The 22,848-nt window shown below is 35.7% G+C and overlaps 1 protein-coding gene across 1 annotated transcript in view; it reads right to left on the bottom strand.

Moving 5' to 3' along the window:
* The window catches only part of IL1RAPL2 (interleukin 1 receptor accessory protein like 2), a 436,774-nt gene that overhangs the window by 35,362 nt on the left and 378,564 nt on the right, over nt 1–22,848 (bottom strand). Inside the window, exon 5 of the mRNA XM_072956493.1 lies at nt 6,618–6,747. Coding sequence (XP_072812594.1) covers nt 6,618–6,747 — 130 coding nt within the window. The remainder of the gene's footprint in view (nt 1–6,617; nt 6,748–22,848) is intronic.

Raw genomic sequence — 22,848 nt, 5'->3', positions numbered from 1 at the left:
GTCAAGGCTAAGACTCACTGTGGAAGTGGAGCTGTGCATAGTAGAGTTAAAACTCCCCCAAATCATCCTTCAGATGAATGGCCATTAAGGCTGCCCTTACGTAAAACTATGCCTGCTTATGAAGTTTACTTTTCCATTGAAGCCCCCTCGTGACTTATAAAATCTACGTTCACATATAGGTATGATGAGATTTGAAACTTATTTAAATCAAAGGCAAAGTGATCAGTATTCCTTCTCCCAGTGGGATGAGCTGAGAGGGAGAAAAAAGAAGAGATGGTGTGTGTGTTGAGGGGGTTGTTTTGTTTGGTTTTTAGCTCAATTTGGGGATGGCCAGAGCAGGTGGGGTGCTTCAAGGCACTGAAAAGGCACAGTAGGAAGCTGTCAAAACAGATCCCATCATTTTGCCTTGGGGCTAACTACATATCCACAGCTCCATATTATTTTTTCATTGGTGAGATATTAATAGGCTATTTTGTGTCTTTAATACAGGCTCACCCTATTTTAAGAATAAAATATTTTCATACCTGTATCACATTCCCTTCTTTTAAGAGCATTTTATTCATTCAAGAATAGTATGTTAAGGTAAAAGGAGGGAAACAGAAAGCCGGAATGTGGTGGAAGCAGGAATAAAAAGACTGAAACTCACAAAGCCCATATTCAACTTGTAGCCTTTCAGGAATTGAAAGTACATTAAATTATTTGCATTTTAGGAAGCTTGTCTGTAATACCTTATGATAAACTGAATACGTTTTTCAGGTCAAGAATTATAAAAGATTTGGTAAATTTGTTTTATAGTATTGCCTGAGGGAGAAAAACATTAGATATTAGTAAGGAGATTTGTAAAGTGAGATTTATAATAAAAAATTACTCTCCATTGGGACAAGGCAATTGCACTAAAATTCATGTAGTCTCCATTGACAATCAGATGCAATTCACAACCCTGCAGGGAAGCTTAAAGACTATTATTTCTTGTTTAATAAGACTAGTTCAATTTCTCTGGTATTTTTTATTAGCACTGTGGAATACATACCTCACTAGCCAAATTCTTTCTAAAATTTTCAAGTCTCTGGTAAGATTAATTAAAAGGAATTTCTGTAAAGGTGTGGAACTGGGTTGGCCTTGCTAGAATGTTCACACCCAAAGGCTACTTTTCATAAACTCTATTATCCCACTTTGCAAGCCATTCCCATTAAGTTTAAACAGAGAAACAGAAGTTGGGAAGTCCTCTCCTCATGATGGTTTCCACTGGGTCTCCTTCAAATAATTATTTGACTTCTCTGAATAGACATGGTAGAACTTGTAGAAAGCAGCTTGTTGCAAGGATGTTAAAATGTTAGATAAAAGGAACCAGATTTGTACAATTGTAGCTTATACTACTGCACATACTACATTCCTACAAATGAGATCCTCTGGAGTCAGTGGAAAGGTTCTGATGCAGTTGTATAGGATAGGTTGGCAATTGTGACTGGATACTACATTTGGGTTCACATTTCCTTAGGGCTCAGTCTCTTAGCAATATCAGAGACTTCAATAGGGCTATGCCAATTTCTGCCTAAAGGGAGATGAAGGGGAATCTGCACGCTCAGAGTGGAGTCTGAGTGCTTTGACATTAGACTACAAGTAAGGAGATACAAGGAACCATGGTGGTCAAAGTAACCCAGAGAGCAAACAAATGAGAACTCCAAATTTAATAAAATATGCTAGTCAACCTGGAAAGTAATTGGTGAATGCAGAAGTAGCACTTATTGTATGTAGTCCAAGTGACATTATTTCATCAAGCCTTTGATAAATATCCAAGCTTTTTCCTTAGGTAGATGTTTTTTTCAAAGTCTTCTATTCCTCTGAGGCAATACTAAGAGATAAAAGTATGATATATACTTCTAGGATCAAGCTGCTGCCCAGGAAATGGAGAACCTAGGCAGTTGGTCAGTCCTTCTGCCAGATCCATTGCCTTTGTGGCATCTTCTCCATTAGTTAACTGCCTGAGAGCAATTTATTTACATTCCCACTTCTTAGATCTACTGGACAGTGTACTTCTGACATGTGTGCACAACACAAGAGCTGCGATTCAATTCAAATATGAAGTGAATACAATACCCTGAGGGAGAGCTATGCATCCAGAAGGAAATTTTGTTTCCAGAAATGCTTTTGAGAGGAATCCTCTACTTAATATCTTCAGCATTCTGCTGTCAGAACTTTTCCCTTTGGAGAATATGTGTGGGCTATGAAAGAGTGCAGATCTTCTCTTGGTTGAACTAATGGTATGATTAACAACTTTTTTTCCCTAATAAAACTACCAGATTTGTTCCCATCTGTCATGTTGTATAAAAATCTTGTTTCAAGGACATTGGCTTTGGGAGCTAGGAGATAGAATCTAGTAATTAACTCCTGTGTTAGCATAAATGGCCATAGCCTGAAGGAATTCCTGCACCCACACAAGCTCCCAAATAGATCATAGATTGTACACTTAATTTTACAGAATGGCTGACTGTGTGTTTCTCTTGGCCAGGAATTCCTGCCTCTTTGTTTGTATTTCTCTGATGGTGTCTCCAGCTAGTTAGTAGGGTTTTGTGAAATTTTCAAAACAAATTATGTTACTTTTCTCCTCTGCAAATATAGGTATGTTCCCTTTTTAGATTGGAAAAGTTGTGAATGATGGAGAAAGGATCTAACAGAATTTTTTAAAAAATGACCTTTTGCAAGTCCTGAAAGTTTGCCTTCCTATAGCATTTACTATCTGGTTGATTCATTTGGCACCTAATATAGTGGCTGGGACTGGATTAAACTGTTTTACATATGTAATTTTTGTCTCCCATCACTCTAATCATTTGCTGCTAGAGCAGGAGCAAGGCCTAACTTTTCTTTTCTACAATGGTACAACCACTTTGGAGTATAGTTTGGCAGATTATTAAAAAGTTAGATAGTCCTGGAGAAGAAGGAGGACAGGAATTAAAAACTAAGGACATTTGAATGATGTATTAACTTCAGTGGATAATAATGTATCAATTTTGGTTCTTTAAAAAATGTTTTTAAAATTTACTTTTAATGGAGGTGCTGGGGAATTGAATCCAGGGCCTCGTGCATGCTAAGTGAGCAATTTACTACTGAGCTATACCCTCCCCTCTCCTCGATTTTGGTTCTTTAATTGTAAGAAATGTAACATAGTAACTTAAGTTGTTAATAAGAGGATAAACTGGGTATAGGGTATGTAGGAATTCTCTATACTGTCTGCTATGAACGTAATGTTTGTTTCGCCTCACACAATTCATATGTTGAAACAGTCCCCTAATGTGATAGTATTAGAAGGTGAGGCTTTTGGGAGGTGATTAGGTCATGAGAGAGGAGCTCTAATGAATGGGATTAGTGCCCTTATAAAAGGGACTCTAGAGAGCTCCTCACCTCTTTTGTCATGCAAGACATGTGAGGGTACAGTGAGAAAATTGCCATCTACGAACCAGGAAGTGGGTCCTCATCAGTCATTGAATCTACTGGTGCCTTGACTTTGGACTTCCCAGTCTCCAGAACTATGAGAAATAAATATTTGTTCTTTAGGTCACCCAGTCTATGAAATTTATAGCAGCCTGAATAGAATAAGATACTATCTTTACAATTTTTCTGTACATCTAAAAACTACTGTAAAAATAAAAATTCTTTTTAAAAAGCTAAAAAAAAGTAAAACAGTTAGACATACACCTATGATCTGATTTATCCATTCCATATCTAGACATGTATCACAGTAAAAAGGAAATATATATGCATACAAAGGTGCATGCACATATGTTCATAGCAGCTTTATCTGTAATGGTCCTCAAACTGGAAACAATCCAAATGGCCATCAACAGTGAATGGTTAACCAAACTGTTTATATCCATATAATGGAATACTACTGAGCAATAAAAAAGAATGAACTATTGATACACATAACAAGATGGATGAATCTCAAAATAATTGTGTTTAGTGAAATAATCCAGACAAAAAAAGTGTATATATTACATAATTCTGTTTATATAAAACTCTAGAAAATTCAAACTGACTTATGGTGACAGAAGGATATGTTGTTGTGAAGGAAGGGCAGGAGAGGGGGAATTACCAAGGGGCATCAGGAAACTTGTGTGTAATTTATGTGTACATTATGTTGATTATGGTGATGGTTTATAGGTGGATACATATATCAATCAGCCCTTACAGATTATATGCTCTTTATAAATTGTATGCTTACTGTAAGTCAATTATACCCCAATAAACCTATTTAAAAAAATCTAATCCGTCATATATAGGAAAAAGGAAATAATTATCTTAAACTCATTTAACTACTACTTTTGATCATGAAGCATACTTCCAAGCTTTTTGGGAGTGGACATTTTGCTCCCATGTACCACTGTACCTACCACTGGCTCTTTGGGGACAAGTTTCTTTCTCTGAAAAATGAAGAGTGACCCTTAAAGACTTTTACAGGCAGATATGTTGAGACTTATTCTAAACATGTATCATTTGAAATAATTTAAAAGAAATTCATTTGCATTAATGTTATAAACTTTAACTTGAAATTGGCTAATAAAGTGTTACTTATCACTCCCTTAAAGTTTAAATGGGAATTAATTGTTTAGAATTAATTTGTAAGTAGTATATTGATTATTTTTTTCCTGAATGTCTGTTTTATGCCAGTCAATTAATTAGGAGGTTTTTTTAAGGGAAAAAAACAGCTTTATTGAGATATTATTTATATACCATACAATTCATCGCTTTTTAGTATATTCACAGATATGTGCAACAGTCAAACATTTGTAACATTTTCATCACCTCAGACTCCTTAATGGGTATAGGGATTCCTTTTGGGGTGATGAAAACTTTTTGGAACTATATAGAGGTAGTGGTTGCACAATATTGTGAATATATTAGATGTCAATGAATTGTACGCTTTAAAATAGTGCATTTTATATTACAAATGTATCCATTATATCAGAGAAAGTCCTACAAAACCCACCCATACACCTTAGGTATTTACCCCATCCCTCCATTCTGCCAGCCCTGAGCAAACACTAATCTACTTTCTGTCTCCACAGATTGGCCTATTCTAGATACTTTATATAAATGAAATCATAAAATGTGTGGTCTTTTGTCACCCGCTTCTTTCACTAAGAATGTTTTCAAGGTTCATCCATGTTGTAGTGTGCATTAGTACTTCGTTCATTCCTTTTTATGGCCGAATAATATTCCACTATATGACTATCCCACATTTTATTTATCCATGCATCAGTTCCTGGTCATTTAGGGTGTTTCCACTTCTTGTCTGTTATGAATAATGCTGCTATAAACATTTATGTACAAGTTTTTCTGTGGATATATGTTTTGATTTCTCTTGGCTATCTATCTAGAAGAGGAATTGCTGATAATTCTATGTTTAACCATTTGAGCAATTTCAGAAAGTGGCTGCACCATTTTACATTCCCACCAGCAGTGTATAAGGGTTCCAGTTTCTCCACAACCTCACCAACACCTGTTATAATCTGACTTTTTGATTATAGCCATCCTAGTGAGTATGAAGTATTATAACATGGTTTTGATTTACATCTCTCTGATGACTAATGAATGTCAGGTATGTTTTCATGTACTTTCCCCCTAGAAATACGCTCATATGGACAATATTTTGCAGAGACTCTCGGGGGTTCACAGACTCTCAAATTTCAATCCCTAGAGGGGAGTTATTGAGTAGACATATGATGAGAACTGTCATGGTAGTTATTATAAATTACATTTAATCATAGTAAATAATATAATGTATACTATTTATTTTACATTGCTATATAGTCAATAAGAAAAGTGAAAGAACACATTTTAACATTAGTTGCACTGAAATACTGGATTGCTTTCCACTACATTCTTACTAGGGGTAGTGGGTAGGGGTCACAATTCCTACTGGAGTGAGAAAAGTACATTATATAACACCATCTCTGAAATCAAAGGGCAACCCCACAGACTGAGGTAGGAAAAATTACCTATCCATTATTTGTACAAATGTGATCATACACGTAAGATTGGAAAGCCAATAGAATAGATGTCTATACACCAGGGAGGTATCTATGTAACAGAGTGAAAAGAGGTCTAGGGAGGTGCTAACCTGAAAGTCACTTTCAGGATGAGCAGTGGGTACTGGGAAAAATAAACACTAATAAGAGTCAACAGTTATTTTGGCAAGTACTAGCTTCCTACTGCCACCACAGCTTTACACCTATGACATATGAAAGTTGTCTGTTCCCAGGGAGTAAATGAACATTTGCCCTGTGGTCTGAGGAGTCATCTACAAAGTTTGGATCTTTGCTGGGACTAGAATAACAGTGACCTAAGCTTTGAAACCTCAAAAGAACTTGCTTAGGCAGCTTGGAGAGGATCATTATACCCCATGGTATATTCTTAAACCTGAGAAAACCTCCTTCTATTGGAAGCTTATGCATTTGCATTTCTTAAGGCAGTAAGCCTCACTCTCTCCACCAGCTCAGCTTTTAGAAAATGGAATGACTTGGAGTTGCAATTAAAATCTCAGGCAGAAGCTCTTCTAGGATGTTCCATTGCTTAACTGCAAAGACAGCAAAGAAAAATAAGCAGTCCAAGTTCTGTACCTTATTTCACCTTCTCTAATGTGACCTGCCAGTTCCTCAATGAACTTCTCCCCTTTCATCCAATAAATCATTGGTCCAGACTCTCCACTGAATCCAAAGAATGCTTTGCAAGGGATGTTCAGAGGCTTACCTGAGAATGAGAGAAAAAGAAATGAGCAAATAGCTCTTGGTTATCACTGGGAGACAGAAAAGTACCATTTAACATCCAAAGGAAAACTCAGAGGTGACCCATTTTCAACTCTTCCAATCATCTTATCACTGTAAATGAGAAAAAATTTAAATAGTTACAAGGGCTTCTGGGAAATTAAAAAATTCAAGATATGAAAAATGAGAAAGTGAAGAAAGTTACTAAGTCTTTCTAACTGCTTATTTTTACTGCCTCCCTCCTAGGGACCAATATGAAAGAATTAAATGGAAAGAACCCTCTTTTATTTTTCTTTTTTGAGAATATTAATAACTGTTTATTTGGACTTGCCTTTGAAGTTAACATTAATCAAAGGGTAAGTTAATTTTTGATTGGTGAGAAAACATATAATAGACTATCCACTATTACTAAGATTGCAGAGGGTAAATTTACTAATTCTAATTGTATATTGTAGGAAAAATTGGACAATACAAATCAAAGGAAGACTTTTTAATTACAAATATACCTATGAAAAGTACATGCAGGGAAATCTCAATCTAACTATATCTTCCATAGTCTGTGTGTCACCCATAGTACTTAAAGAATTCTAGGCAATACTGCAGCTTTTTGTAATGCATTTTTGTGACTATAGCTAAAAGTTTTGTTTTAATTGTAAATTTATCATCAAATATATAAGCAATTATTTTTTGCTGGCATTGATTTTATTTTCTTCTTGCAAAGTAGATCAGTAAGAGAAGAATGGTATAGAGAGCACAATCTTGACCTTTCTGACAAAGAAAGCCCCCAATTCATAAATCATGATATAACATATCATTTTTCTCTACAACATGCAATTTTTGTCCTGGTTGGAGCACTAGATAAAGCAATTTCAAAAATATTGTTTTCCTCGTGGAGTACATGGTGAACTTATTCCCATAATCGCTCTTGAGCTGTGGACAATTTCACCATTCCATTCTTAAATTGATCCAAACTTCCATGTTCTAGGAATGATTACTATCTGGGAACCTTTCTATTTAATCATTGTAACTAGCAGATGTATTTCTTTGAAGATCATTTTCACCTAGAAACAATTTTAATGAGAGTTCTGTTCTACATTGACACAAAGTAGAAATTAAGAAAACCCCATAGACATGTGGATGCTGCACGATAGGCTGGGCTTAACCATAATAAGTGACTTGTTGCCAAATATTTGTCTTTTTATAGTGTAAGTTTATATCTCAGCAAAATGACATGTCATGGGCCTTTGGTATCATTCAATTATTGTCAAAAGCTTTGATATCAATAGTTTTTCATATATGTCTAACACAAATCTGAAACAAGGTTATTCATTGTTGCTTTGAACATGTGTTTTGTGATATACACGTGTGGAAAAATGAAAGATAGCCTTGTTTAGTGTAAAATGCACTAGATGAAGAGTTAAGAGATTTCAAACCTTGTTTTGGATCTATCATAAAATAGTAAACTACCTAGCCCTGGGTGGAGTACCAAGTCTTTTCCAAACTGATTTCTCATGTATGTAATGAGGATGGTAATAATACCCTGGAAGCTCAGATAGGACAATGTCTACAAAAGTGCTTGGTAGACTCAGAAGTCCCATCTGAATTTAGCATGGTTGTATTTTCCTTCTGAGGCTTGGTCTTTCAAAAAGTCAAATTTGAGGCAAAATCTGATGTGGATAACAAGATAGATAAGTGTTCATTTTGACCCTGTCAATCTCATGTCCTTTTATATATGAGCTTCTATAGGGTAATATCCTTCTCTTATCGATGCTCTGTAAGTATTTCCTGGATTCTAGAGTAGGTGTGATTCATCCAGCAGGCCCTGTGTTCTTTAAACCTGAACATAATTTTTTTAATGCCTTACTATTCTTCATTCTCATGAAATTGAAGGTATTACAGAACGTCAAACTAGATGGCAAAAGATCCAGAGACTATGATAAACATTATTATAAGGAATCCCAGTTGTTAAAACTACCAGTATATACACTTATACAAATAAATTCTGGTTGTCACTCCTTTAGGGTATGTTGAAAGAATACATCAAATAAAGTACCTTTTAGTGATTCCTACTATGTGGGTACTCAGGCCTGGCTTGATTTTAATGGAAAAAGACAATTATAGCAATGTGCAAAAATGTGCCTCCTTGAGGTGGTCTATCAAAAATGACATCATTTGCTCTTTCCTTGGCACTATACAATGGGTACTGACTATTGCAGCAGTTTCTGCTGGGAATGTTTTTACTCTCCTGTAAGATAGGTTCTTGTTAAATAAATGCAAGAGACAGATATTTCAGCGGTCTAGTTTCTACAAATGCTGAATAAATATCCTGAAGCCTTTGTCAATGGCCAAAACAAGAAAAAGGTCCAACCATTAGATGTAATACTCTGAGGAGAGTCCCAAAATGATCAGCTCTTGTGCTAGATAGTGAGAATCAATGTGTACCAGGGTGTGGGCACCTCTTCTTCCAAAAGGCCTGGGAGGGATCTTAGCATTGATTGGGCAAATAACCTGAAATAGAGCCTCTCCAGGCATTTCTAAAATCTGGCTTATGTGCATGTGCAAACTCCTATCTACCATTTTCATCTATTTTCTACTGTATTGTTTTGCCTCCAGACGTTTTCAAAGACATCCTTATAGTACTGTCTATCCTACTAGTGTAGATGACCAACTCATATTTGTATATAAAGAAGATTATACAGTAGTTTGAAGACTATTAAAATAAAAATAACTGTGAGTTTCTTGGTGTTTTGTGCTATTCACAAGGTAATGGCTTCAGACATGACTCCCTTTTAAAGGTTCAGCCTGTATTACTAGCAATTTATCACTTTATTAAGTGACAGTCAACAAAACATATGTCCAAAGACTTGCACATGAGTATTCACAGCAGCTTTATTTGTAATAGCCAAAACCTGGAAACAGTCCAAATGTTTATCAACAGGTGGAGGAATACTTTGGTATATTCATACAAAAAAATTCAATAGGTATTAAAAGTATGGAGTACTGATACACACTATAATATATGATTTTCAAGATTTCAAAACAATTATACGAAGTTAAAAGGCCAGACAAATGAGTACATGCTTTATGTTTCTATTTACATAAAATTCTAGAAAGTTAAAATTAATCTACAGTTTCTTAAAAAGTTGAACATTTGCCATGTGATCCAGCCATTATTTATATAGAACTGAAAGCCTCTGTCTGTATAAAACTTGTACACAAATATTCGTATCAGCTTTATTTTTCTTAAATGAGGTATAATTGACATAATATTAGTTTCAGGTGTACAACATAATGACTTGATATTTGTATATATTGCAAAATGATCATCACAATACATTTTGTTGACATCTGTCACCATACATAGTCACACATTTATTTTTTCTTGTGATAAATGCTTTTAAGCTCTACTCTCAACACCTTTCAAAATGCGATACAGTATTATTAACTATAGTCACCATGTTGTACATTACACTCCCCATGATTTATTCATTTTGTAACCAGTAGTTTATACCTACTAACCCCCCATGTTTCCCACTCACCACAACCCCCAACTCTTGCAACCACCAGTCTGTGTCTACGAGCTTGTTTTTTGTTTTCTTGTTTGTTTGTTTTGGATTCTACATATGGGTGAGATCACACAGTATTTGTTTTTCTCTGTAGAACTTATTTCACTTAGTGTAATGCTCTCAATGTCTATGTATGTTGTTGCAAATGGTGAGATTTCATTCTTTTTTAAGGCTGAACAATATCTCATTTTACACACACACACACACATTTTCTTTATCTGTTCATCCACTGATGTGTACTAGATTGTTTTCATATCTTGGCTACTGTAAATAATGTTGCAATGAACACAGAGGTGCAGATATATTTTCGAGACAGTGTTTTCATTTTTGGGGATAAATAATCAGAGTGGAATTACTGAATCACATTGAAGTTCTATTTTTATTTTTTGAGAAAACTCCATAATGTTTTCCATAGTGGCTACACTAATTTACATTTCTACCAACAGTAAACAAAATTTCTCTTTTTGCCACATCCTCACCAATACTTGTTTTTTTATTTTTATTTTTAATTTTTTTGGTAATAGCCATTCTAACAGGTGTGAGGTGATCTCATTGTGGCTGTGATTTGCATTTCTCTGATAATTAGTGATGTTGAGCATCTTTTCATGTGCTTGTTGGCTATTTGTATGTCTTCTTTGGAAAAATGTTTGTTCAGATATTCTGGCCATTTTTAAATCAAATTGTTGGGTTTTTTTTTTTTGGTTAAGTTTGCTTTGCTATTGAGTTGTATGTGTTCTTTATATATTTTGGATATTAACCACTTGTCATATATATGATTTACAAATATGTCCTCCTGTTCAGTAGGTTGCCTTTTCATTGTTGACGGCTTTCTTTACTGTGCAGAAGCTTTTTATTGTTTGATGTAATCTCATTTGTTTATTTTGGTTTTTGTTGCTTTTACTTTTGGAGTCAGATTTAAAAAATCATCTCCAAACTGACCAATATCAAGGAACTTACTGCCTATGTTTCACTCTAGGAGTTTTATAGTTTCATGTTTTTCATTCTAGTCTTTAATCCATTTTGAGTTAATTTTTGTGTATGGTATAAGACAGTCATCCAGTCTAATTCTTTTCTGCATGGTTGTCCAGTTTTCCCAACAACATTTATTGAAAATACTGGCCTTTCCCCATTGTATATTTCTGACTCCTTTGTCATAAATTAATTGACCATATATGTGTGGGTTTATTTCTGGGCTCTATATTCTATTCCACTGATTTATGTGTCAGTCTTTTATGCCAATACTATACTGTTTTGATTACTATACCTTTGTAATATAGTTTGAAATCAGGGAGCATCATGCCTCCAACTTTGTTCTTTCTTAAAGTGCTTTGGCTATTAATGTCCTTTATGGTCCCATGCAAATTTTATGATTGTTTGTTCTGTTTACGTGAAAAAATGTCATTGGAATTTTGATATATTGCATTGAATCTATAGGTTGTTTTGGGTCATATAGACATTTTAACAATATTATTTCTTCTAGTATATGAGCATGGAATATCTTTCCATTTATTTTTGTCTTCTTCCATCTCTTTCATAATGTCTTATACTGTTCAGTGTACAGGTCTTTCAACTACTTGATTAAATTTTTATTCCTAGGTATTTTATTTTTTGATGCAATTGTAAATGGAATTTTTTCTTAATTTCTTTTTATGATAGTTTGTTATTAGTATATAGAAATGTAACAGATTACTGAATATTGATTTTGTATCCTGTAACTTTACTGAATTTGTTTACTAGTTCTCCTAGTTTTTTGGTGAAGTCTTTAGAATTTTCTATACATAATATGTCATCTGCAAATATTGACAGTTAAAATTTTTCCCTTTCATTTTAGATGCTTTTATTTCTTTTTCTTGACTAATTGCTCTGGTTAAGACTTCCAATACTCTGTTGAATAAAAATGGTGAAAGTAGGCATTCTTGTCTTGTTCCTAATCTTAGAAGTAAAGCTTTTAGCTTTTCACCATTGAGTATGATGTTAGATATGGTCTTGTCATACATGATCCTTCTTATGTTGAGGGAGATTTCCTCTACAGCCACTTTGTTGAAAGTTTTTTTAATCATATATGGAAGTTAAGTTGAATTTTGTTGAATGCTTTTTCTGCCTCTGTTGAGATCATATGATTTTTAGCCTCCTTTTTTTTTTCAATATAATGTATCACGTTGATTTGCAGTTGTTTAGCCTTCTTGAATGCCTGGAATAAATCCCACTTGATTATAGGGTACAATCCTTTTAATAAATTGTTCAATTTGGTTTGCTAATGTTTTGTGAGGATGTTTGCATCTATTTGCATCAGGGATGCTGGTCTGTAATTTTATTTTCCTGTGGTGTCTTAGTCTGGTTTGGTTATCATGGTAATGCTAGCCTTGTAAAATGAGTCTGAAAGTGTTCCCTTCTCTTCAGTTTTTTGGAAGAGTTTGAGAAGGATTGGTATTAATCCTCTGTTAGATGATGGGTAGAATTCATCAGTGAAGCCATCTCGTTCTGGACTTTTGTTTGCTGGGAAGTTTTTGATTACTATTTAATCTCCTTACTAGTAATTGGTCTGTTCAGATTTTCTTTTTTCACGATTCAGTCTCCGAAGTTTGTATGTTTCTAGGAATTTACTTATTTCTTCTAGGTTGTCCAGTATGTTTGCATATAATTTTCATAGTAGTCTCTTAAGATCCTTTTATCTGTGGTATCATTTGCAATGTCTTCTCTTTCATTTTTTATTTTAATTATGTGAGCCCTCTCTCTTTTTCTTGTGGTGAGTCTAGCTAAAAGTTTGTCAATTTTGTTTACTTTTTCAAAGAACCAGCTCTTAGTTTCATTGATCTTTTCTATTGTCTTTTTAGCCTCTATTTCATTCATTTCCACTCTGATCTTTGTTATTTCCCTCTTACTAACTTTAGGATTCATTTGTTTTTATTTTTTTACTTCCTTGAGGTACAGTTATTTATTTGAGATTTTTCTTGTTTCTTCAGGTAGACATTTATTGCTATGAACTTCCCTCTTAGAATTGCCTTTGCTGCATCTCATAAATTTTAGTATGTTGTATTTCCATTTTCACTTTTCTCAAGGTATTTTTTGATTTCTTTTTTGACTTCTTTGTTGACTCACTTCTTGTTTGGTAGCATCTTGCTTAATATTCATATATTTGTGTATTTTCCAGTTTCCTTCTTTTAAGTAATTTTTAGTTTCATACCATTGTTGTTGAAAGAATGCTTGATATGATTTCAATATTCGCTTAAATTTATTAATACTTCTTCTGTGGCCAAACATGATCTATTCTGGAGAATGTTCCACGTGCACTTGAGAAAAAATGTATATGCTACTGCTTTTGGATGAAATAGTCTGTGTATATCTTTTAAGTCCCTCTGGCCTAATCTGTTATTTAAAGGCAATGTTCCTTATTGGTTTTTGGTCTGGATGATCTATCTGTTGATTTAAGTAGGGTACTAAAGTCCCCACTATCATTGGATTGCTTTCTATTTCTCCCTTTATGCCTGTTAATGCAAGCATACCTCAGAAATATGGGTATGGTTCCAGAGCACTGCAATAACATGAATATTGCAATAAAGCAAGTCCCACAATTTTTTTTGGTTTCCCAGTGTGTATAAAAGTTATGTTTACATTATACTATATTCTGTTGTATAAGAGCATTGTTATGTCTAAAAAATATATCTTAATTTTAAAATGCTGCTGGAAAAATGGTGCTGATAGACTTGCTTGATGCAGGGTTGCCATCAATCTTCAATCTGTTAAAAACAATATCCTCAAAACCCAATAAATTGAAACAAATAGATGAGTTATGCGTGTATGTGCTTTAATATATTAAGGTACTCCTATGTTAAGTGCATAAATATTTACCAATGCTATATATTCTTGTTGAATTGACCCCTTTATCATTATGTAATACCCTTCCATTATGTAATGAAATTTGATTTGTGATTGGTTGAATCTGTGGATACAAAATTCTCAGATATGAAGGGTTGACTGTATACAGTAATGTGTTTTGGTGTAGGTCTCTTTGGGTTCCTCTTACTTGGAACTCTGGGCTTCCTGGATCTGGATGTCTATTTCCTTCCCTAGGTTAGGGAAGTTTTCATCCATTATTTCTTCAAATAAGTTGTATGGCCCTTTCTCTCTCTCTCCTTCTGGGACCCCTATAATGTAAATGTTAGTCTGTTTGATATTGTCTCATAGTTACCTTAAACTATCTTTAATTTTTAAAATTCTTATTCCTGTTCTGATTGGGTGAGTTCTTCTGCCTTGTCTTCAAGTTCGTTGGTCCTTTCTTTGCTTTACCTAGTATGCTATTGAGGCCCTCAAGTGTATTTCTCAGTTCACTTATTGTATTCTTCAACACTGTGACTTCTGTTTGGTACTTTCTTACAGTTTCTGTCTCTTTGTTGAAGTTCTCGTTATACTCATTCATTCTTCCCCCCAATTTGGTGAGCATTTGTATAACCATTACTTTGAACTCTTTATCAAGTAAATTACTTATTTCCATTTCATTAAGTTTTTTCTGAAGTTTAATTTTGTGTTTTTCTTGGAACATATTCTCTGTTTCTCTATTTTGCTTGACTCTAGTGTTGGTTTCTATGCATTAGATAGAACAACTTCTCTCAGTCTTAAAGTGGTGACCTCACATAGGAGATGAAGCTTGTTGTTCAAGCCTTAGTTCTTTGTTGTCTCTCAAACCTTTGTGATTGTTCAAGCAGTCTATTATATTTTAATAGCTCCCAGTAATTTAGGGTGTGCCAAGACTTGTCAGTTTTCCAAAGGGGAGGATTTCAGTCAGCACTTAAATCTGGCTGATTGGAACTCAGACTCTCAGGCAGCAGCTTTTAAAAGCTAAAAAGTGGGGCTCCAGATGAGTCTGTAAGCTCCCTCCTGGAAAACACAGGTGAGCTAGAGTGAGGCAGAGGGAGAGCACAAAGATGGAGTCCCTCAGCCTGCATCCCCTGAAAGCACTTCCATAGCCTCTAGGTGTGAGCCAAACTTGAAGGTTTCCCCTCAGGCTGAAGCCCCAGGACTAACAAGTAGGCCTTTAACTGAAAGACTAGGGGTGTGTTTCAGTCTGCTCGTCTGTGCAGTGTCCTGAGGGTGGTTGTCTGCCAAGAACTATGTCTTCAATTGTTATAGTCTTATAGGACCCAGAAGGACACAAGCCTCCTGACTCCCAGACCCAGATGACTAAGGGTCATTTCCTGGATAGCAGCTGCAAAAATCAAGGCACCAGATATAAAATCTGGGGCACCAGGCACACATAAGAGTTCCTCTCTAAGAGATACTGGTGCTCTGGGATGCGACAGAGGGAGAGCACAAAGAAAGTGCCAGCCCTCTGAGGTCTCTGGAAAGGTTTATAGTCAGCCTTTAGATGTGTTTAATTAGAAGCCCGCCCCTCAGGCTGCAGCTATGATGATAGCTAATAAGCCTCTTTCACAGAAAGATTGAGCTCCTGGGTCTGTTGCTTCTTCTAGTGCCGTGAGTAGAAGCTGTTTAAGAATGCTTTCTCTGTTGGTTACAGTCCTTTTGGACCTGCAAGCATAAGCCCTACTGGCCCCTAGAGCCAGGTGATGTAGAGGTGTCTACTGGCAGCAGCTGTAAAAATCAAGGCACCAGATGTAAAAACTGGGAAACCAGACACATGTAAAAGTTCCTCTCTGGGAGATACTGGTATTCTGGAGCAGGCAGAGAGAAAGTGCAAAGATGGTATCCACTAAGAAAAGAAAAAAAAAAAGATGGTGCCTGTCAGCTTTAGCAAGGAAGAAGGAGAGTGTGAAAATGGCAGCCAGCAGCCTTTGGCCCTAGAATACTGATGCTTTAAGATTAGCAAATTAATCTCTTTCACATAAAGGCTGAGCGCTTCTCAAATGGCTGCTTCTCTGCTCGGCCTTGGGGTGAGTGAATCCATATGTGAGCCCTTTAAGAGCTGTTTCTCAGTTTGCTACAGCTCTTTGGGTCTCAGAGACATAAATTTTTTTGTTTTTCAAAGCCAAATGTCTGAGAAGCTCATCTCTTAGATGGACGTCTTAAGAATTGGGGTGACTGATGTGGTGTATGGATTCTTCACTCCTCAGGAAGAAGTTTCAAGTTGGTGAGTTCTCTATTGTGGGCTGCCCCAATTGGGATGGTATTTTTATGGTGAGTTTATATCCAGCCTCTTCACCTCAATGTTGCCATTTTCTCACTTGCTGTGAAGGAGTTTCGTAGCTAGTTTTCAGGTCTTTTTCAGAGGAAATTGTTCCATATCTAGCTGTTGATTTGGTGTGCTTGTGGGAGGAGTTGATCTTCCTATGTTATCATCTTGAACCACTTCCCCATATCATCTTTATTTGTAATAGCTCAAAACAACTCAAATTTTGATCAATAATCAAAGGAGGGTTATTGATACATTCTACAACATGAATAAAATTCAAAACCATTATGTAGAGTGAAAAAAGCCAGATACAAAAGACCACATATTGTATGATTCTATTTACATGAAATCTTTAGAAAACACATGACTATAAAAACAGAAAGCAGATCAGTAGTTCCTTATGGCTGGGTCAGAGATTGACTGAAAACCTGAAGGAGGAAACTCTTAGGAAATGATGGAAATGTTTTAAAGCTGTTTTGTGGTGATGGCTGCACTAATGTGTATATTTACTAAAAGCCATTGAATGATACACTTACATGGGTAAATTGTATGATATGTACATTTCAGCTCAATAAAGCTGTTATAAGTAAAAATAAAAATCCACGTCCTTAGGAAGTTTACATCTGGGAGGGGAAAGTGGAAGAGGTGAAGGCCAATACACAAAATAAATTAAATATAAAGTAAGTTGTATACATGTTCTAAGTGATCTCAATTTTTGTATTGTCAAAGCTAAAGTCATTACTTTAATCACTGAATTGTCTATGCATAAGTTTCCTGCTAGCCCAAAGACACTTTTTCATATTTCAAATCCATATAATTGCTCTGGGACAACTTTAAAAGAACCAGAGACTGAATTATCTAATGTGAGAGAATTGCAGGTAAGACTGGAATAATAAAATCTATTTAATTTTCACCACACATCTTAATCTCCCTCTGAATCTGGACTTTCTAAGAATTTCTCAAGGGCAAAAATTTGACTTTCAATTTCTGTATCTAGATCTGCCCCTTCCTCCAATCCCTCAATGGGCTATGGATTTTATAAAGGCCACACATAACTGTCAATGCACTATTGTTGCCACATCATTGTTCTTCATTCTTTGTTTTCTCTTTAAACTATTTTCAACAAACCGCTTTTAATGTCTCTTTTAAACTGTCCTCTTATCTCTATTTCTTGGGATGCAATATTTTCCATTTGTGTCAGCACATGGATGGTGGTTAATTTTCTTGTGAGATTTGTAAATTCTATTACTGTGTTTTTATCTATAGCAGGGATTGTTTTCTGTGGGAGACCTGGGTGGCAAGGGCTATGAAGGCATTCCCTCATTGTGGTTCCAAGTTTCCTTCTGCCAAGTCCTTACAAGTTTCACTGGTTTGGAAACAGTTTTTCTGTTAATTTCTTAGCTTGGGGTTTTATACCACATGCGGGTTGTGTGGATTTAAAGTCCACATCCATGCTTGGTACAAGTTTAGAGTTCTGATTTCTCTGGAGTGTCTCTTTTCATTCATGGCCATGGCCCTGGACAGAATGTGAATTTCTTGGCTACTTTCCTAGACCAATGAGTAGAGTTTTCTAGTCCCCATTTCATAGAGTTTCAGGCTTTATACATCATTCAGGCTTCTAGATTTTTGCTGGGATCTCATTTCCAGCTCCACACTTTACACAGATCTGTGGCTCTACAGTCTAACCCTCAGCTCAGGCCTTAGACCCTTAAGGTCCCTATTTGGTTCTGATATCCCAAGGAGGTATTTAGCTTGAGTTTATGCTCCCTTCTCTGGATTTGAGTTCCCTTTTCATTCCTAAAGCTTGGGAATGTCCCTTACTTGCTTTCACTCTGGGCATATAGAATCTTGTTTTATTTTGACCAGCATTTTTCTGTGTTTAGAACAAGAGATGAGTCTTTACCATATCAATTCAGTCTATCATATTAACTAGTTGTCTGAAATTCCACCACAGAAATCTGTAAGTTGTATATCTTAGGTCTGAATGATCAAATTAATTTTATTTTCATCCAAGGAGTTTAACATTCTTGTTACTGCTAACATAAACGAAGATTCTCCTTTCCCTGGGCTCACACTTAGATTTGACCTTTACAAGATGAGATGTGTTTTATGTCCTTCAGTTTGTAGCTTCAACTTTCAAAAAGTTTATTCCTTCAGAAAAGAATCCATAATTAGGGAGCACACCTTTTGTTTATTTGCACATGAGGTGCTGAGAATGTCTTGGGTCATATGTTCTAGTCTAGCTGGTCAATGTTAGGATGCATGAAACATAGGAGGTACTTTCAGTTGTGAGACAAATTTTAAGAAGTTTGTTCTAAATATGTTACTTAAGTCAATTAGCTAATTAGTTCCTCAAAAATTTACAGCAGAGCTGAGGTTATCATTATATTAATGTCATTTTCACTCATGTGCATTGGAATATGCCTTTTCTTAAGTGAAGGAAAAAGGGTAGAGTCACAACTTGCATATGAGGAATGCCCATTAAGAATCTGCCTGATAGTGAGTATCATCTGGCCAGTATGTTATAGAGGGGAAAATCTGAGAGCCACTGATCCAGGGTGTGGTTTTCCTGAGTTGAAGAGAAACATATATTCTTTCATCTTGAAAATTTACACACACACACACACACACACACACACACACACACACACACACAGAAATAGCTCAAGTGTGGTTGAATCACAAGATAGCTCTTCATTGCTCATACTGCCCTTTCCTGTCAATCATCTAATATGCCAAGTAACCATTTGTAGCCCAAACTATACTGGTGAAAACACCAGGGTCCTTGATTTATCTGAAATTACAGTCTCAAACTGAATGGATCATTGAGATTTAGACACAGACTCAGACAGATATAAAATGACTTTCCTGAGGTAAAATAATGATCCAGCTTCAATGCTGAAAAAATAATTCATGGCTTTTAATATGTTGATACTGTATTCAATCTTCTAGAGACAGTGTTGCCTTCCCATTTCTACATACCCAGAAAAGAAAGGAGCCTTGACATTCCAGAATGATTTTGTGCAGCTTTCCCCCTACTTCTTTCTAAAGAAGAACCTTCTCCCCATCATTTTAAAACATAATTGATATAGCCACTGAAGTGAATTATAAATTTTAATTGAGAGCAAGGTATTATGAGGCTGAAGGCAGGAAGAAATAATGTATTTCTTCCAGTAAGATTCATAGGGACATGAAAAGTTGATGAGGCAGAGACAGGGTTTGGTGGTCCCAGATGGTAAAAACTATAGCATAGTAGGGTTTTCTTCCCAGAAAAGAGTAAAACTCCGTAAGAGAAGAAAGTGGGTACCAAAGCTAATTAACTGGGGAAAGAAGAAGACTGGCAGAAAATCACTGAGCACCCTGACACGAATTTGGAAATGGTTAAAAATGTGTGTGCGTATGTGTGTGTGTGTGTGTGTGTGTTAGAGAGAGATGGAGGGGGGAGACACTCAAGGTTTCTACTGTTTCTTACTCTTCCTTGTTTTACAATGCATGGAAAGCCAGAAAATCTTGTTACGGATGATGCCCACAGTTATTTGTCCACTATAGAGACAAGTAGCATAGCAGCAGGTCTCAAAGATGAGAGAGAACACTGTTTTCATGATGAAAGTATAAGCAATGAAGTTGCTTTGATCTATAATTGGCTCTTAGGGACAAGTGGTACAAAGTCCAGTGGAAGATTAATTGTTTAGAGTTATGGGACTTACCAAGCTGTCTCGTCAAGTAGGCTCAATCCCAACAGAAGTTTCTGTTACTGAATTTCATCAAGGGTGAATAAGCAGAACTCCCTTTGTGATTACATAGCATGCCCATAAACCTCACTTATTTCACCTCTTTCATCTCCTTAGAACAGGGATTGGCTGGCTCTGTGTCTGAAGATACTAGTTTTCTCAGTCATATTTCTGACTTAAGGGCACAAGGCATAGGTAAGGCAGAAACATGACACGGAAAGAGTACTGGGGTCAGAACACTGAACTTGTAGCCCCGGCCCTTCCACTAAGTGGCTGTAATTCTTTTGACAAGTTTATTCTCCAAGATAGCTTCAGTCTCTTTTTCTAAAAAAAAAAAAAATGACCGTCAGCTAAGATAATTTCTAAAGACCCTTTCAGGTGTGACATTCTATATTTCAAGTAGCCAGCCTAGAATAGTGAATGTTAAGATTCTCCACATGTGAAGAATTTCTTTCCTTGGAATATAAACCCTGGAGTACCAGTCATTGGTTCTCTTGGTAAAGGGAAGAGGATGTGAGTCTTTTTGCCTCAGGTGGGTTTTGGTTTTAGCTCCAAGGTCCCTTGGCCCTGATGTTTTGTGTCTGAGTCTGCCTGCCTGCTATGCCTGGAGTCCTGGTTCCTGTGTATTCCCTAATTTCTGGTTGTTTACTACAGAGTGAGTTTCCTGCCTATGAACCCTACCTTGCCTTGAACCCTAGTTCCTCTCTGTCCCACTGGCCCCTGGCTGCTTGTGTTGGCTCTGCTGATCTTGGCTTATGGCCCTGCTTTCCTTGACCCAGTGCTTTCCATGTCTCAGCTTGACAAAGGGATTTTAAAAAGTTCCCTATGGGAAAAGACAAAGACCTTGGGTATTAACTCACTACACTAGCAAGTCCAATTCATACTCAGCAAATTGAGATGACTAGAGAGTTGAAGCAAGCTAATACTCTATCTATGTGTGTGTGTATGCAAGTGTATATATAGTTGCAAAAGAATTCATTTGAATTGACTTAATAATTCAAAATTAAATGCGCATGATTCTCTATATTAAGTGGAAGAATAAATAGACAACTTTTTAATGCCTTAATATTAAATGCCTTCATTTTTAAAAACTCTCTTATTGATCTAGGTTTGTAGAGTAGCCAACTTGTGTAATCACATCAATTGAAAAATGATTTAAATCCATATAAGATTCATATTTAAAGTTAATTTCATTTGTTTCAGAAGTTATTTACTTGGTTTCAAACTATGTGAAATTCAGTATTAAGCTTTATAATGATAGGTCCACTCTAGGAACCAGGAAAGAAAGTAGCAAAACTAAAACACAGGGTAACAAGTACTTTTTTAAAATGAGGTCACTTTTGTCATTTGAGAACATCTGGTTGGAAACAAATCTTTTAAACTTTCTCCCCTTCTGCATCATCAAAAGTACTTTTGAATCCTTTACTGATAAGATCAGAGCTTCAGGTACTAGGAATAACTGGCTAGTCAAATCCTGCTATACCAGTTCAGAGGAGAAATGCATCAATACAACCATGGTAATTCTTACTGAGTATCTGAAGATTGATCCAGGTATTATATGGTGACTCAAAAAAATACTGATGTGTTTTCTGGGCATAATAGTGTGATTTAAAATGTGGTTGTGGAAAGCTTTAAAAATCTTCAACAAAATAAAAATAAAAATAAAACGTGGCTGTAGTTTTAACATAGGTGCCATTCTCTTTGATAAGCCTTGCTGGCAGTTGGCAGGCTGTGACTCCAAAATTTATGTTTAAAATAATCCCACAAGGATCCTTTAATACTTCAGAAAATGGAAATATCAAGGTTTAATGCCAGTTGAGAAAATGAAACCCAAAGCTATCCACAGATTACTGATCAGATTCATGTCATACTATTGATTTTGTGAAGTCCCATAAGGTTCTTTTGGACTATTAATTTCCTTTGACAACAAATCCCCCTGGTCTTACCATTCATTATACTCTATTTTGACATGCCTCTACCTTCTTTTCTTGCCCACTTAAAGCCTCACCCTTCAAGGTCTAGCTCAAATGTAATCTATACCACAAAGCCAGCCCTGACTACCCTAAGTACACACTGACTTATCTCTTTTCTCTGAACTCTATTTGCATGTGTTCATTGGGAGTTAAACATTTAGTCGTGCTGCACTTAATATAATTATTACAACAAAAATAAGCTAAGTGCCTAATATGTTGTAAGTTAATCCTCAATGAAACCCAGTGAGTAAGGTATTAATATTCTCACTTTGCAAAAGAGCAAACAGAAGCAGAAAGAAGTTAAACATCTTGTCCAAAGCCACAAATATTATAAGTGGGAGAGATGTAAAACCAGACAGTTTGACTCCACAGCCAAAGATCCTAACCACTCTTCCACTCTTCCACTTTTCACAGATGTTTGTCTCATCTTCCCAACTAAATGTTATAGTCTTTAAAGGTGGAAACCAAACCTTCTATTTCACTTTCATTTATACAGAGACTAGCATAGTGCAAGGCATATAGTTGTTCCAATAGAACTTGCTTGAGTCTCAAAAATCTTAGCTCAAATTTCAAATTTTCTTATTTTTAAATGTTTTTTCTCCTGTGGCATTAAATATATCTTTGTAAGCTATCACAAATCCATTTTGGAATAAAGCAGGGTACAAATAACAACTGAATGCCCTGAAATTCAAG

This window comes from Vicugna pacos, chromosome X (assembly GCF_048564905.1).
Source record: "Vicugna pacos chromosome X, VicPac4, whole genome shotgun sequence".
Lineage (NCBI taxonomy): Eukaryota > Metazoa > Chordata > Mammalia > Artiodactyla > Camelidae > Vicugna > Vicugna pacos.
The sequence above is the reverse complement of the archived record's forward strand: the minus strand, read 5'-3'. Positions and strand labels throughout refer to the sequence as shown.